The 18266-nt window shown below is 46.6% G+C and overlaps 3 protein-coding genes across 3 annotated transcripts; 1 reads left to right on the top strand and 2 right to left on the bottom strand.

Annotated features, from left to right (window-relative positions):
• Positions 1–3115: 3115 nt before the first annotated feature.
• Positions 3116–5596, top strand: PHALS_11483 (DHHC-type Zn-finger proteins; the record flags this gene model as incomplete). The annotated part of the gene is made up of 4 exons (XM_024726114.1): positions 3116–3913; positions 5069–5166; positions 5226–5291; positions 5353–5596. The coding sequence occupies 4 exons, from the start codon at positions 3116–3118 to the stop codon at positions 5594–5596; spliced, it is 1206 nt and encodes a 401-aa protein (XP_024571981.1).
• Positions 5597–5735: 139 nt separating this feature from the next.
• On the bottom strand, positions 5736–6638 carry PHALS_11482 (Calcium release-activated calcium channel protein; the record flags this gene model as incomplete). Its single annotated transcript, XM_024726103.1, has 1 exon — positions 5736–6638. The coding sequence occupies one exon, from the start codon at positions 6636–6638 to the stop codon at positions 5736–5738; it is 903 nt and encodes a 300-aa protein (XP_024571980.1).
• An 11026-nt stretch (positions 6639–17664) lies between these two features.
• Positions 17665–17943, bottom strand: PHALS_11481 (uncharacterized protein; the record flags this gene model as incomplete). Its single annotated transcript, XM_024726092.1, has 2 exons — positions 17665–17685; positions 17716–17943. The coding sequence occupies 2 exons, from the start codon at positions 17941–17943 to the stop codon at positions 17665–17667; spliced, it is 249 nt and encodes an 82-aa protein (XP_024571979.1).
• Between the last annotated feature and the right edge of the window lie 323 nt (positions 17944–18266).

Below are 18266 nucleotides of genomic sequence, written 5' to 3'. Positions count from 1 at the left end.
GATTAATACTAACTCGAGCAGACTCGGGTCCACTCTGGTTGGAGCGTACAAATGTAGCCTCGTCGCGCTTGTTAACGCGGACTCTTTGAGTATAAGATTTCTTTGTGCAATGTGCACATGGCCCTCCTCTACATACTGCACGACGTGAGGCTAAGGGTCCACGTGTCGCGCATGTTTCTTTGGACGAAGTTCCACCAAACGCATTAGTAGCAGTGCCAGTGCCTCTGAACTTTGCACCAAAGTGTAATGTGCACGTCCACCATAACAGCTCTTACCGATTTTGATCGCTCTAATATACCAGAGCTACGGTTCTCGACCAGGTACCATAGAGCTTCGCTGTAACCCCAAACAAAATATCGTAAACGAGTGCGTCTAACTAGATCTCGGCGATCCTAGACCTTTTTGCAGCCATCACGGGCATACAGTAGATCATCTTGCAAATGTACAGGCTTGTGAGGCCTGGTGACCAGCTAAACCGACAGGTCCTGGCCAGGCAACATTGAAATGTTGCTCCCATTAACGAACGTCCAAAAGCTGGTGAGTTTCGGCTCTGTTACCCGATGACAAAGGAAATAAGCCTGTCCGCTCAACACCTTGCAAGAACTGAGGCTCAAAGTTTTGCGAGAAAGTTTCGATCTTGATATGGCTTACTAGCCGAGACGAAGGGATCACAAGTATTTGTTACATACGGTTTAGCGAAATGGTGCATTTCACCTATGTTCGTACGTGTGAGGTCTTTTTGCGTGTTAGCCGGAAAGCTTATATCGAAACGGCGACGAGCCTTTCAGTTTTGTAAATTCAGATGCAAGCAGTTATCTTGCAAATCAATATTTATTTTATTTGGTTATGCTGCCTTACTGCAAATTAGCTTACTATGACATTTTCCGTCTGTTATTGTTTGTCAGATATTTGATGTAAATTTGAATTTTTCTTCGACTGAGCTCCAATTTTTAAAAGCCAATATTGTTTATATAGCCTTAAGATTTGGACGGTTAAACTGAGCAACCCCATCCTTAAGGGATATCCATAATTTTAATTATAAGACAAAGAATCGTTTATGGGTTAGAGATAAAAACGCATCATTGAACTTACCCATGAGAACCCTTAATACTCGTGCACTATTGTTGATGACGCTACTGCTATTGCTGTCGCATATGTGCTACTCACATGGGTTGTGTGGCTACTGTATGTAACGTAGCAGATGACTTGTAGTTCTGCAAGGATCGCAGGCACCCAAAGGACACAATTTAAGAGCACTACTCTTGACATTCTAATACTGTGATTTTTAGTGAAGGCGAGTCCATTCAATTGCCGAGGCTACAAGAGGTGATGCATTGGTCAGTTTGCATCCTTTATCGGACTACAAAGGCATAAAGTAAAAAGCCACCCACACTGCAATAGTGCGTTCGTATTTTTTCTGTCTCTGTCACCTTCGTAAATTCTTTTTGCTCGTTGAATAAGCACTTTGTCTCTATCGTCCTTTTTTAAGCCTGAAAACGCTCATAAGATGTATATAATCAAAAGGCTTTACGAGACAATGTTTTCTTACGTTGAAGTGTCGTAACATTCTCGCTTCTGTGGGACAATCGGCGTCCCAGTAACACAGAATAACCAGTGCGAGTCGAGTTTATAAACTTGTCCGTAACAGTGATCTAGATTGCGGGCTTATCTGATTACCATCTGGCTGGTGGAACGTTCCTTGCCTGAGTGATACACCTGATTGGAGCCAAGATCCATGGTGGATTTTGAGAGGATATCTCGCCTCCTCAAAACGGCACAAGTTTTTCACATTATTTTAACCTGTAAAGTCAGCTCTTCCACGGCCAGATTTTTAAAAAGTCATCTTGGAAGCCCAAATTGGAGAGGTGGACTACTTCTAAATCAAGATTAGCTGGTATACTGTAGCCTGTACTGGTTAGCTATCCCTCAGGTTCGCTAATTTTCTGACTTGCAAAGAAGATCAATGCTTTTGCTTATACACAAGAATTTCATGCTCTTTTAACAGTCTAAGAAATACTAGCCGGTAGAAAGTTAAACAGAAGATGTGAAGCTCCCATAATCTAATCCGCAAATTCTTCTGCTCACAAGTTTATTGCTCTGGTTCGTATCCTTGTGCAGTTTCTTTTCCTCGCTGCCTTGCTCCACCTTAATCTATTTCTTGCTCTTAGGAACAACATAATGGCCTCTAACAGATAAAAGTGAGAATTGTTGTCCATTCTGTAGGTCCGATTAAAATTTACTACCAGACGCAAGCAGTGGAGAACGAGGGACACCAGTACGCTTTATCATTATAATATGGCTCTCATTACACATGAAGGTATCAAGACTGTTGTGGAGATAAGAACATTTCTATATCTTTCCTCTTAAGTTCACAGCTAACTCGCTGCCGTTTAAGTGGAGGATATCAAGTTGTGAAAAGGAACAATAGACTTCGCACTTGTTCATTAAATCATTTATTGCTAATATTTGTGTCGACAACCTTTCCGCGCAATCACAATGTACATGACGCAGACGGAAGTGATTAAACTGGCATCACTGGACATGAACAGTAGAAAATGACTTGTACGTAATCAAGCGCGATTCGCATTCTCATCTGTGCAAACTTTATATCCAGAAGCCCCATATGCTTCCATCTAGACCGTATAAAAAGCTCTGATAGTACAGTAGATATCCATATCAAATCTCACAGTCTTTCTTTTCACTTGGAGATTGTAAGTGAACCATGTTAATTCTGGCTTTTTTGAGGGATCCAGTAAAATTTTACTAGAGTAGTACATGAAATCTTCCTGAGACCTTCATTTTTCTATATAAAACTAGAACATAATTCTTTGAAAGGTCATAGAACTACGTAACACTCAAGCTCTAGCCTGTATCTAATCAATGAAATTTCTCTGATCCGTAATACCATTTAACTATAAAAAGGACGGCTTGAGCCGTGCATGAATCATGTTGAGTCACCTGCACTATCACCGGTCCATGCACCCTACTGTCAACACTTTCTCTGAATATTTGGCTGATCGGAACTGCATGCACAGATTTAAGTCTGCCGACCCGAGATCTGGTCATTATCCGATTCTTGTGGCCGGCTTTGCACCGATTGAGTATTTAAGGTGGAATGAGCACTAAACGCTTCACCGTGAATCCTTTTGATGATTTAAGACTGTCGGTTGATGATCGCACCAAACTTTTAGCAGTCGCAGAGGAGCTGGTGCATGCCAAATTTGCAGAGTATGAAGAGTATATTAATAAGAGGAAATGGATTGATCCAGTTCGGTGGAAAAAGTGCTCGCAAGCTGGGGCTGCAACTACCTTTATGGAGCGGAAGAGCGTGAATCCAGGTTCCAAAATGGTGGCAGCGTTAATGGTGGGCCCTCTTTTTGGTACATTGGATGACGTAATGTTTGGCCTTGTCTGTCCTACGCTTGAGTCGATGCGAATTAAGGCATCGTACTTGCACGACTTTAGTGCCGCAGCTGTTCTTGCAACGATTTTAGAACCGACAGAAGACGATCCGTTCCGATCGGTTGTTGTCAAGTGGATGGAGATTGATATTCCTGGCGCTTCATTTGGCTTTGTCCGCAATCGAGACTACGTTTATTTAGAGAGCACGGGAATTCTACACTTGAAGAACGGTGAACGTGTGGGATACCATTTACTCCATTCTGTAAGTTTTGCACAAACGCATGAACGCCCTGGTCGAATTCGCGGTAATATGTCGCTGTGCGGAATCTTTCGACAAGACGGACCAGACCGGACGGACTGTCGGGGTACCAGTGTCATTGATCCAAAGGGTGACATCATTCCGTCCATGGCAATGATGAGATTGGTCAACGCTACTATGGCAGGGGTACGATATTCGTACTGCGGACAGATGAAGAAGCTCGCGTGGTTAGTTGAGCAACGGCATGCCGAGGTACGAGAGGTCGGAGCGCCTATTGTTAAACCATTGTGTGTAACTTGCGCGAAGGGTGTCAAATCTTCACGGCTACGTCGGTCCGGTAAGCCAAACAGAACATGTAAATTATGTTTTGGAGCGCTATGTCGTTCGTGCAAGGTTTCCAAGAAGTTGAGCTTCACTTTGCCCGATCTATCGCTCATTCAGATGAAATTGAGCTTTTGCGTCAGGTGCTTGATCGAGGCCAACCGTATAGATACGCTAAAGGCTGCACGACATCAATTTGTATTCGGAAATTCTACGTACCATCGTGCCTACGGTTCGATCTCTGATTCGTGCAGGACCTCTCGCACGGAAAGTATAGTCAAGTCGGGGTCCACACCGACTGATTCGACTGATTCCTGACTCTGTTTAATTTTATGATGCTATGAACCACATTTATTACTTTTGTCGGCACTAACCTTGTACTTAATATACAACATACTTTAAAATCTCCATACAACCATTCGATTATAATTGCTGTCAAAAGCCTTTGCACCGGGGATTTCTTGACGATACTTGGAGCAAAGTGGGAATTCTATTCATTGATGACCTGCCTACACATTGAAGCTTTACGTTTTGATGTGCAGATATATTATTATCTTCAAAAGACAATACCATATCATTCAACTACTTGCAAAAAATGCGCATGTATAAAATCTCAGAACAAGTCGAAATGGATACAGAGATTGAAGCACTCCGTTATAAAAAAGCCGAGCACACGCGATGCCACCACAGAAGCCGTACCTCACGGTATCTCCATCTGCAATGTATGATAAACGACCATTTGGTTCCGAGCCCAGCTACGAGTATGACAGTTTACTAGCGCACAACTGTCTCAGTGTGCATCCATATTCACCGACATTCGACCTCGAATGCGGTGGCAACAGGAATGATAGTCACTGGATGGTTTTGTGCGCATTGCATGGTGTCCTATGTATGACATATCGAGCGATAGAGTTTGTCCAGTTAAAACACAAAAACTTTGGCATTCGATGGCGCAACATGAACACGGAGAGAAACCCAAACATACCACCGAGTTGCATGATGGGACCGCACTGGCATTTGATGTTGGCCACGTGGTTTATCTTCTTTATTGTAGCGTCCTTGATTAATATACTAACATTGAACAAGGCAAGTATCTTCGAAATAGGAGGTGGAATGGTTCTGTCGGCCTTGTGTTTGACGTGTTATGCGCTCGTTGGATGCTCGAATCCAGGCATTGTCAGAAGGTTAAAGTAATGATGTAAACACTAAGATAAATACGATACTGACTACGTCATGGTCACAGGATCGAAGTGCCACCTGATAACACGTATACTTATTGTGACCATTGTGACTCGTACCGGCCAGAAGGGTACGTAACTGAAATTCTTATGACTTCACCGGCTGAGGCATCTTTTCTCACGTGATGTTAGAGCTTTACACTGTTTAAAGTGTCGGGTGTGCATCGAGGAATATGATCATCATTGTCCTTGGACGGGAAAATGTATCGGCAAGGGAAACGTGCACTTTTTTTACATATGGCTGCTCTTCTTGGTGCTGGCATTCGTGTATGAGGTGATTGAATTCACAATGTATTTACTCCCGTCAGAGACTCAGTCAATTGAGTTGTCAAATGACTCGTTGAAGATTGAGACTCCTAGCATAACGATTAGCTGATCATAAACTGCAGAGCTAGTCAAGCCATGTAAGGCTCAAGTTGATATGAAGGAATTCTTGAAATGTGCTACTTCAGATTCTGGTATACACCACAATGCAGTAAATCAGACATCAGCTTGAGGTTGATGTCAAAGTTCATTTATGTCAAAACGGTATTTAAATTTTGCGTAGTGAAACTTGCTGATTCTGGGTTGCCAGCAGTCATTCCAGACGCAGTTTTTTTCATAGTCAGAGCCAAAGGTGTACTAAGACTGGACGAATATGGTTGTGACATCGGTGACGTGTGCGCACTATGAATTGGAGATTCCGAATGCTGCAGCGATACCGTTGTGGATGGAGTAGGTGGAGTGAGCAGATAACGCCACTTGCTGGCGATGCGTAGTTGCCAGATCAAAAATCCCACAAACGACAGCGAGGAGATAGTAATGGATGTTTCTGCGGACATATAAAACTGAATCCACGTGACCGCCCCTAAATAAAAAAAGAAGGAGGCAACACCAAAAAGCATGAACTTGTAGGCCGTCATTTGCTCCTTCTCGCATCTTGTAAGCCACCACGAGCTGAATGGCGAGCCCAATTCAAGCTGTGTCATGTCCATTGTCCGGACACTATCCTCCAATGTGTGGGCGGCATAACGGGTCACCGCTAGCAGCAAATTTGTACACATGACAGCACATATGAGCATGGCGACACACACTGCCGTGCCTGAGACAGTATAGAGGAACAATACGTAGGCGTGCACGTCGTCTGGCACGCTTACATTACACATGGCACTAATAATAAAGCCACATAGCAGCGTTGCCTGCTCTGATACAGTGGACAATTGTTCGGCACGAGCTTCACACACTAAATGCTCACTCTGCGTCTTTTCACGTCGTAAAAAGCGCTCAATGTCCGCTAGTCGCCATTGATGCGCGCGGATGATATCGTCATTTAGCCATTGAATTTCTTGTTCTCGATACGCCATGTCTTCGTCGCGCCATTGCTTCGCATTGCGGAGATCATATGACCCGAAAAGCGCGCTCACCACGCTACTTGCCATAATTTCTGGTAATTTTATTGTTATGGGAAATGACGCAAATTGACATTCATTCTTGTCGAGTACTAATTAGTGCCAATCACATAATAAATTGCTGAGTGATTTCTGTGCCATGAAGAAATTCTACCTGTATATGGATACATGTCGTCGACGAATGAGATAACGAATATGGGGAGCGAACATATTGAAAATTATCGAACATGACACACTCCCATGTATGAAGCTAAGACCTCCGTTTAGACGTGTGCATTTTTGGGCAGAAACCAAATTGTGCCGAACACTTGCTTACAAGTTTTTCTAATGCATCAAAACTTAAAAAGGCTATCAATATGTAACTTGCCATCTAATTTGATATGCTTTAAATAATCTGTAGAGATTATAAGGAGTACGTTAAATGATCGAGAAATTATATACTGAGTAAATCATTATCATGTATGTGTAGAATACACTGTTTTAATGTTGCAGTGCCACATCAGAAGCGGAACTGAGAATCCGAATGAGGCAATTTCTTCTAGGTTGTTTTGCTAATTTAAAAGTGCCATATTTAAGAAATTATGCGTAATATTCTAGGGTAAATTAGCAATTACTGCGCTGGAGTGTTACTCAACCCTTTGCATCCATCGTACCGACTCCTCAGAATAGCAATAGGCGTATTCTCATAACCAACGCTCTAGAAGAAAGTCTCATGTAGATTGTCGAAGAATATCTCGATGAGAACGGTCACAGTATTTCTTCGAGTCATGATCAGACACCTCCGCCCTTCATCCTCAACTTGGCCTGGCCATTCACCAAGCGAGAAACCAAACTACGTTCCGCCTCCAATCTGCACGAGCTGCTTAATCCGTGCCCTTTTCAAGGGCGGGGAATGTTGTAAATCTCACCGTCGAGCTGACGACGATTGTAAGAGGCCATCCAAGACAGTCCCAAGCACGGCTGCACGCTCGCACTTTGTCGCGGTTGAAATTGTGAGTGATGGAATAGAAGACTATAGCTCCTAAAGCTACAAGAATAAACCCACTCGAGCCCTCAAAGAGCTCCCAGATAAGCGAGCCACTCATCCCAGATGGTAATGACATCACCAGAATAAATTCCCGATCAGGAACCATCATTCGTTACTGCTTTGTTCAGTAACATCATACAATGCTGCCAGACATGCACGTGAGATATGTCGTTCTGTAATTTGTTGTTATATGTTCTTACAATACACTTCGAAAGTGATGATGTAATGGCTGAGTATGGCACATTACGGATGTCAAAGTGTAATCTAGTTCCTTCTTGGCTGTTACGATGAACGGCCGAGTCTAGCGTCGTTGCAACCCTGTAAACTTTTCTGACCAATTTTGCTTTCAGCGATGGCCGGCACATGACGCTCCATCTCGTCGAGATGAAATACAAATATAACGTGTAGCCGGTCTGATATCAAAATTCAAATTGGATCAACAAATCCTCTAGGACAAGATCCACTTTTTTATTCGTGGTGTTTTTAAAAATTTAGGGGTCTAACCAAACCACTTATAAAAATATGGTAGAATCTTGGGGGCATGCACTTCGTTGTTCAGCGTAAATTCAAAGAGAGTGGGTAAATTGATATTTTTTCGCGTTTTTTTCGCTCATGTTTCTCGACATATAAGTCATGAGATCAGCATATTTCGTCTGTCGATCTGTTTGCAGATGGGCAGAATTAAAAAGGAACAATTTGGTGTTTAGCACCTTTTTTAAAGCTGGGCTGTCAAACACTTCTGAATCATGCCCAACGGCAAGCCATGTCGGAAAAATATTTTGGCTGTATTGTCACTTGGCTATAGTATCATAAACAGCAGCAAAATGAGATATCTTGCATCGACGGTCCACAAAGACCATGGTGTCGGTTGCATCGGGTGCGTCTTTCAAAAAATTTAAAAGAAAATCCCATTCCGATTGACTGCCAAAACTTTATCGGAACCGGCACGCTGGTAAAAGTCACCGAAGCTTCGAGCAAGACATTACATAACGCACATGCGCACATAAAGGCTTATTCATTTTTGCATTTACGGACAACGATACCAAGGACTCATATTTTTCTCTATACTTCTATTTAGTTCATGTGCCCTGGGCAGTATTCTGTACTTAAAATATGCATCATGCCGTACCACCACACGTTTAATGTCAAGAGGGTAAGTGCTCAAATATAGCAACTCCTAAAAATTGTAAAACGGTGCGGACATTTTTCCGCAGCTTCGATGAATCGACATCCGAGCTCTTTATCCGTTTGCTTCGAAAAGCATTCAATAACGCATCTCGTGTTGCCGCTAACCCGTACGATCAATGGAAACTCTCACTAAATAGTGACGTTATCATTGTGATATGTGACGACTCACCGTTGGGACGTCGCAAAGCTCATCCGCCACCGCCTCGACCCGGCTAATGCCTTACCTGAAGAGAATACCCGGTAAAATAGGATAACCATCTTGCCTATCTCTGTGAGTGATCTCGGGACGACGTGGCTGTGTGCAACAAGTTGTGATCTATCTCAATTACCGACGGACTGAACTTGCCGCAGGAGACTTAAGTGAGACCACGCGAGCATATCCGTCTACATCTTCAGTAAAGCGTAGCCTATCGCAATCTGACGAGTCAAGGATACCATAATATCGCTGACCTTGAATCAAATGAGGCAAAATCGCGTCACGGATGAAACTTTCTGTCACACCTCTGAACGCCGCTTTTCTGCTGCATTTCAACACCACTACTATTCTTTTGAGGAATATTGGTGAGGGGCATGCAATATTGGATGTGCAAGGCATTGGCCAGACCAATCCACGTCCTCAAATCATTTTTGACAGAGTCTTTGCCTAATCTTCAATGACCTTGGTCGTTGTGATATATGCCCACAGACCTGCTTGCACTCGCTATTGTTTTATGTGGTTCTCAACAATCGACTATTTGTGCTTCGCACAATTTACGCCTGAAAATGTCATAAAAAAGATTTGCGCATAGCCACGATAAGTCCAGAAGAGATGCATCACGGGCCGATTGTATATCGCTAGAGATTAAAGACAGTGCATGTGCGTGAACATCATCCGCCAGAAAATTCCGTTTGGATCGACGGTTTTTGAAACTACTTCTTTGGTAGTTTGTGAAAGATACATCGAGCATGTCAGTTTGGTTATCACAAAATGAGCCCTCAATAGATTCTGGTCTAAAGTCGCCAATGTAGCTGTAGCGGGGTTCCATGTGTCCTCATATGAAGGGTGCGGGTGACACAAGATGATGTGATCACACAATGGTGTAGCTACACTTAAACAGGAAGTCAGTACGTGGTTTGACTGCCAGTAATTATACAGTTAATAAGGTTTTACTCTATAGATGAGAAAACCTATAGATATAGGCGACTTCCGCAAATAAAACCGAAGAATACAGTGTATGTTTCAAATGGAAGAGTTAATTAGCCCTGGGTTAAGGTTGTAATTATTCTTGGAGTAAGCGGATTGCTATCCGCTACACTCGTACTGGTTATACCTAAAGGACAGAGGTCGCCAACCTTAACCTAGCTTCCTCTAAGCGAAATAACTGCGGCCGCCCCGCTGCAGTTGGTAGCACTTGTAGTCAATCTACACTCGAGTCTTTAACACTGACCCTCTGTGGGGATGGAGCAGGTCTCTTACTTGCCCCAGGCATGCAGGACGGTTGAAGTCTCTGCTTGGCCCTGAGGGCAAGGACCTGAAGCGCTCAGCGCACGCATAGAGGCGTCTTCGAGCTATGACAATTCTCTGCTAGAGCGCCTAGAGTAGAAGATGTCGGCGACGACAGCGTCCATGACGCCATCGTCGGCGACTGATGACTCCCCCCGACCCAAGCCGCTCATGGTTAGTGATACCTTCGAGGGCAAGGATCGAGAGGAGCTCCTGCTGTGAGAGAGGTCGAGATAGCCATGGCGTCTGCCATGATCCAGACCAAGCAACAGCGCGTGGCGCCGGCTATCTCAAAGCTCGGTGGTCGAACGCGAGAATGGGAACTGACATGCGGCACTTTGGTCGAAGCGGCGTTTCCCTCCTGGACGGAAGTGAAGCTGCAGCATTCACGGATGTTCTCACCTCATAACCTGGCATATCGCGTGCAATCATGTTTTCTTGCCGCCCCACAGGGCAAGAAGGAATTGGTGGTTTATGTCCAAGAGTTGCGTACTCTCATTGCCGGTATGGCAGCCGCTCTTCTACCCGAGGAGATCACAGTGACCGTCTTGACGGAGGGCCTCCGCACTGGTGTGGCCAGAATAGAAAACTTCCGTGTGCACCCGTCATCTCTTGAAGAAGCAGAGAATGTGCCATTGACTGCCGAATTCGACTTCAACTCGGCACGACTTAGATAGAATGCACACTCTAGCGGCTCATCGAGGGATCTCATCATAGCTGCGATCGAGGAGGCAGATCTTCGAGCGTTCGAACACCCGACGGTGTTTTGTCTGAGCAGACACACGTCACCTTCAAATTGGTTGTCCCTGCGTAAGGCCGTAAAGGTTCATCGAATCGACGTCCCGCTCCCACCAGCCTTCTGGTTTGCCGCGGGGAAATGACAACGCTCAGCGGGCACGGGAATACCTGTGTTGAGCATCAAGGATGTATAGGTTAGCAGGGACCGGCCCCGAAGGCTCCGTGCTCTTGAACACGGAACGTGTATGCAAGCGGGGCTTGCTGGTCGCGGAAGCAACCGTGAAGAACTTTGAGAAGCCATGGGGACTTTTTTCGACTCCGGGGCGTCGAACAATGATGCTTGACGCTCCACGATTGAAGGAAGACACCTGTATGCTAAGGCGCATCGTTACTGTTCGCTTAGCGATGGGTACACGTGTCACGGTGCCGAACGTCCATGTGGACCTCGCTGTCAATTATTCTTAATTTTGATAGCGTGGAATGCTGTTAAAGTTTAGACTTGAATTCAAAGTATGACCTCACCCTTGGTATGGCATGGCTGGAACACAATGAGCCATGGATCGACTGGAGACCGAAGACCTTGGGCGCTACGCGCACGTCTCCTGGTGTAGCTTTGATGAGTCATGAAAACGCCTCTGCTAGGAGGCAAAAACGCTATTGGCGCGGGCACTGAACCGAGACGATCAACGTTCTGGCGATCGGTGTATCGAGTTTATGAAAACCTAAGGTGTATTGGATAGAAGGTGTCTCGAGATTGGCTCGTGGGTTGAACGTGGAAAGGCACGGAACCCACTGAGCGCCGCTCAAGTATCGTAGCAGTCGCTGCATGCCATGATTGGCAAGTTCGGCCAAGGGCCGAGGCATCGAGGGCGAGGGCCCAGTGATGCACATGGTGTGGCACTTATCTAATGAGCACTGCTCACGTTTAAAGCAGTCGCTGCGTGCCACGAGTGGCATGGTCGAACGAGGTCCCAGGCAACTTGGACAAGACCCTTCAGATGCGCGTGAAGTGGCACATTATCCAGGCACGTTATCCACTAGACGTGTAAATAACATCAAGGCTCCGGTAGAGCAGGAAGTGGGGAAACTGGACGACGAGGAGTTCGTGATCACACTGTTCTCGGCGAGACGTATAACCTCTGTAAAGAGGCGACAGCAAAGCTACCTGCAAGACGCCGGGCGTCGACGCTAACCCAAGATGTGCTAACGGTAGATGGTAGCGCATGGCCATACACCCTCGTCAACGGTAGACGTCGACGTCACCCTCGAGGCTATTCGTATGGTGAATGCTCTTCTTGAGCCGGATGAGCTTTCCTACAAAGAGTTTGGAGGTGCCTTGAAGGTAGACAATTTAGCTGAAGTGGTCATTATATGAGCGGAAGAGGAGACCAACTCGTCGTCGCTTCTGGATGAAGCTGTCCTGGAGAACACCAAGAGGGTGCTGAGCACAAGAAGTGGATCTTCGATCCCAAAGATACCCTTGGATCCGAACTATTCTTTGGTGAAGGAATTTTAATACGTCGTCTCCGGAGATCCGCCGTCGGTGCTATCTCCAGACCGAGGTGTGCGTCATGAGATCGACCTGGTTCCGCAAGCCAAATACTACGTAACACGCCAATGGCTCCTGCCCAAGGAGCAAAGTGAAGTCATTGGCGCCTTTTTTCGTGCGAAGCACGATGCAGGATGGTGCGTGGGAGCAACTCTCCCCATTCGACACCCACGTTTTGTGTCTGGAAGCCGAACGGGAAGAGGCGTATCGATCACGCTTACAATAAGCTCAACGCTGCCACCAATACGGAACAGACGCCAATTCCTAGGATGGATGTTCTCCAAGACAAAATGATTGAATGTACGAAGTACATTGCACTCGACATGGTCGATTGGTATTGCTAATTGCTCATGATAGCGAGTGAGATTCCGCTGACAGCGGTGAGTACTCCGAGCGGGATGCTTTGGGAGTAACTGGTGATGCCTTAAGGGCTGCCTAATGCACCAACAACATTTAATTTTCTCGTGACGCAATCGTTTAGGCCCCATCGGGCGTACAGACATACTTCGACGACATCTTCGTCCACAGCCGTTCGGGGCACGGAAAGCCAGATGAGAAAAACCACATCGTCCAATTACGAGCGTAAATTGAGTGCATGCACACATACAAACGCTGTATTCTAATGCCGATAAGTGCAAATTGGTGCGGAAGAAATCCTGTTTACGGGTGCTTTCGAGCTGATCCCGCTAAGGTCAAGGCCATTGTGAGCTGACCGATTCTAAAGAACCAAAAGGACTTGCGCAAGTGGCTTGGCTCGCCAACAGCTTGCGCAAGAACAGCGAGAACTACCGCTGTTGTGTCACCTAGCATCGGGAGGCTTCTGACAGAGTCAAATACAGCCTCCTTCATGCACCAATACGGACGTTGCCAGACCCTAATAGTCCTTTCAGCGTTCTCTGTAACGCTTCGAACTTTGCCATTGGCTGTGCACTGCTACAAGCAGACGCCGAGGGGGAGATCCGGTGATCGCGTTCGAATCTCGCCAGCTCAAGTCTGCAGAGATGAACTACCCAGTTCACGAGAAGTAATTACGTGCGATGAAGTTTGCACTCCATAAAATTAACCAACTCGACTCCGAGCCGTTCGTGATCTACACAGATCATGCGTCACTACGCACTGCAACTCGGTCACCTCCCATCTCGGTCATGGTTGCTCTCCTTCTTCGCAGAATAAAACTTCGGAGTGAAACATAAGCCACAAAAGCATAATGCTATGGCTAATGCGTTATCACGCAGTCTGGATTATATGCTTGCTCATGTCACGACGATGACGTCGTGACAGATTTGATCCGCAACGTGTACACGGGTGATGATATGTGCGTAGCGCTGCTACGGGCTGACGGGAGCAAGGGCATTGGAGACTCGAACAAGAAGCTGTCGTCGTGACTGCGTGGACGGTTGCACCGATATTCTTTTGAAAATGGATTGCTGTATTATAGCACCGATTCGACGGAAACGCCACGATTTTTGGCTCCTCACGATCAAGATATGAAGTACCGCATCCTCTACGAAGCCCACGACACCCCACTCAGTGGTCATCTCGGTCGTGAGAAGATCTACAGCTCTGGGATTTGCCACTATTGGTGGCTTAAGCTGTACAAATCAACTAGCCTCTATGCGTGCACGTGAAAGACGTGGCAAAATGCAAAACCCTTTCCGAATGCGGCGGCGCTGCTGGCCAGTTTGCCGGTGTTAGCAGTCCATGAGTTTGGACTTTGTGTTTGGCCTGTCGAAGTACTCGTCGCGCAACATGGGCGTCGTGGTCTTCGTCGACCGGTAAAGCAAGATAGCTCATCTTGCGGCGGTGCCAGACACCATCCACGCTGTCGGTTCAGCGACTTTGTTTGGTCATCATGTTTTTCAACAACACGGACTCCCAGAGTCAATTGTCTCTGACAGAGATCCACGCTTTACTGAAAAGTTTTGGTCGACAATCTCAAAGTGCTGGGCGCCAAGCTGGATATGTCAACAGCGGACCAGCCGCAGTTCAATGGTCAACCTGAGTGCGTGAATCGCGTCGTCAAGGACGTTCTTCGCAGCGTCTGTGCTGAGACCCTGAGGCGAAGGAGTGCCGTGCTTCTACTCGTAGAGTTTGCTCTGAACAATGCAGTGAAACCATCTACCGGCTACATGCCCATCTACGTGAACGGGCTCGTTCATCCGCGCGTCTTGCTGAATCCACCTTCCCATGGTTCAGGGTGTGGCGGGGGAGAAATAGCTGAGCGGCTCGCTGATGTTAGCCCTCTCAACGTTCGCAAGGAAGTCGATGGCATCCTGTCTACCAGACTGAGTGTCCTACGACACGTTCGCGATGCGATAGTTGAATGCCATTAGATGGAGAAGCAATATGCACATGGAAGAGGTAGAGGTAATGTTAGAAGCTTTGAGGTCGGACACCTAGCTTTAATAAATGACAAAACTTTCCTACCCATGCAGTTTCTTCTGTTTTTAAGACACAGCTTCGCTCACGGTTTTCGGACATATCAAGGTTTTGGCCAAGCGGGGCTTTGCGTATACACCAAACTTTCTTAAACGGATGCGCACCCACCCGGTGTTTTATGTGGGCTTGCTTAAGCCGTACCAAAATCCAGCGCAAGTGACCGCGGAAGCGGTGGCGGCGGAGCGGCACCCACAGGCGCTCAACTGCCCTGAAGCTGGACCAGCATTTGGTTCTGAGCATGGGGTGCAGCGATATCCATCTTTAACGTAGCCAAGCGCTCTACAGTTGCATGAAGCACCGCATTCGTCTGCTCGACGGCTACAAGCCGCTCCGACAGAGCACGATACCTCTCAGAGTGACGCAGCCGGGGCGCAACGTGCTCCAAGCTCTCTAGGCCTTCTGCGTAGCGGTAAGCCACCTTAGCGTGATGCTCAGCGGAGTCCCGACCGCGACGGACCGTGTCCTCAAAAGTTTGAAGAGCAACGCAAGTCACCGGACGGCAATCGACCGAGTCGTCATTGTCCGCCGCCGACTCTATTCGACGAGCCTAGTGGTGTCTCCTACGTCTTGTAGGTCGACGTCGACCCCAGGGTCAAACGCAGCATCTTGTGGAGTGGTGAGGATACCCCGACTTCCGGAACTCGTGGGAGTTTGAAGTGCCACTTCGGCAAGACTCGCAGACGTCGTGGACACTTATGATCAGAAGATTCATGACGTTCCGCGTCGTCGTATGCCTCGCGCTTCTTGGCAATAGCCAGGGAAGCCGAAGGGCCATAATCTGAGCTCAAGCTATTGCCTTGAGCTACTGCTATCGCGGAATCACCCGTGTGAGACATACAGAGCTCGCGGGATCGTGATGAGTCAACCAATACGTCGCAGGGCGACCGTATGAAGGAAGGCGGCGACGCGCCTTGATTTGGCAAATTCAAAACGAAGATGGCGTTCCACGCGTGCGTCCTCCTCCTTGTAGCTCAACTTTGAGTTGAAATGCGAGGAACGTTTTCCTGTGCGGCTGCACTTAGCGCTCAAAGAAGTCTTCGTCATCTGCAGCGGGTTCGCATCGTGGTACAGGAGCGCCTTCTTTTTGAGTACAAAATCGAGTGCGATACGGATCCACCAGAATTTCTTGTGGAGCCAAGGAGCGAGCTCAGAGAGCTTTTCGTTCGTGAAGCTCAGCCTGTGTAGTGGCCGGGGTCCCATTCACGTAGACGTCCAACGATCGAGTGATCGTGTCCCTTAATGCTGTATCGGGATCCGTCGAGCGGAAGCCGTACATCACACGAGGGTCAAGGGCCGACCGAGGATGCGCGCACATGAGAGACGCCCTACGGCTGCTGCTTCTGCGCATCATCGAGGTCATTGGTAATGACACCACTTCTTTCCTAGGTCGGGAGTTCGGATGTCGGACACGACGTCCGCAAGATTTCGAGCAGGGCTCACGTTGTGCTTCTGGGGCACCTTGTCCTCTTCTTCATCCAATCTGGGAAAGGAGTATCCGATTGTAGTCGACTTTCACCAAAACCTCGGCGAGGTAATCCATCGCCCGTGGCGTGCGCGGTACGCGGTCGAGCGTCGACATCGCGTCTGTGTTCTTGGTCGTACGACCCTGTCGCTGACAATGCGGTACTCGGTTACCTAGGGCAGTGGACGAGCTGTCCGAAGTCGCACCGCATGCAGGAGACGAAGAAGGACTCTGCCCGCAGGCGTTCTCGGAATCAGTGAGAATGGTTGTCTTCCGTGTCCTCGACTCAGGGATCATTAAGGAGAAAATTTGGTAGAAAGTACTGGTGATGTTGTCTGAGTCACGCGAGCCTCGTTCGAGGCGACATTTGAATATGAACTGTAAGTTTGCACAATCGTAATGGGGGTGAGTGTAACGGGTATTCACGTGCCCTGGTATGGAGGGTGTGGGTCTCACAATCACACAATGATGTGAGTTTCATAAGATGGTGTGAACGCACAATGATGTGACTACACTTAATCATGCAGTCAGTACGTGGAACAGACACCAGGCATCGATCAGCCACTCATCAGCCGACAAAGACCAAGTCGCTGTTGTCACGGCACGTCTTGTCGAGGCAGACGCTATTGCTTTTTGACCCAGGGATAGAGACTAGAAAGTGTGGTCGCTCAGCAGTGTCCACGACAACGAGACCAACCAGAGGATATTGAGTACATCGCTAGTCGCGAGTGTTCCAGATGTGATCATCCTTGTCACATTGCAATGTTCAAGAAACTGGGCAGTAGTGATTTTTTTCTTTAGAAATTGGTATTACTCGGCTCTTTTTACCCATGAATGATTTTTTTAAGGCAATTAGCCAAAATAGCGCTTCCTTGATTAACATCTATCTGGTCATCCTGTCTTGAGTAGTCTAATATCTATAACATTTGATACTTGCATCTAAATTACCTCGATAGAAACCTCCTATGAGTCACTACCTATTGCACTACTTTACATTGCGTTCATGGCTACTTGAGGCTTAGCCGAATGTGGCCTTTCATTGATATGAACAAACCATTGAATCAAGCTGCACAAAACCTGCTTTTGTGGCATAGTCAAGTGATTATAACAATTTTATAGTGTAGCGAAATCAAAAAGTTGGTATCAAACAGAAAAAATCGATCAAACTTTTTATTCATGCAAACATACTTGCTAGGTGTGTTAGAAATGAGGTTGTCTTACCTCACTAAACTTCCTGTAACCGTTCGCAATCTCATTAATAGCTTGAACGGCTTGTGGACCCACATCTTCATCAAAAAAATTAACGATGGCCTGGTCACTTACACCGGACTCCGCCATGTATGTGAAGAGAGTTTGAAGAACTGTTTGGGCTTCAATCTTCTCTTCATTTGTCGGATTTGGTTTACTTTTGAACAGCATGAACTCGTTAAGAAGATTCTTCGCTTCCATTTTGTAAAATGCAGATTGTTTTAAACGATGTGCGGCCTCAAACGCTACGGAACCTTGTCTATATCTGTTTTGATAACCAGAAGCAGTGGCCACTGCATATCATTATACTATTGCCAATCAGATCATAAGAAGATTCCTGAATACTGCAGTTACTTTGCTGCTCAAGTTATGGCTTAGTTATCTGTAAATAAAAATGAAGTAACGAGCTTTATAACTGCTTTGAAATGTTTAATGATTTGAAGATATTGCTGTCCATTCATTGGAATCACGCTTAAAACAGACCTGCAAAACTCGAAATCTGTATCTCTCAGATCATAGATGTG

Source organism: Plasmopara halstedii (assembly GCF_900000015.1).
Source record: "Plasmopara halstedii genome assembly, contig: Scaffold_54, whole genome shotgun sequence".
Lineage (NCBI taxonomy): Eukaryota > Oomycota > Peronosporomycetes > Peronosporales > Peronosporaceae > Plasmopara > Plasmopara halstedii.
Note: the sequence above shows the minus strand (reverse complement) of the source record. Positions and strands in the feature narration are given on the sequence as shown.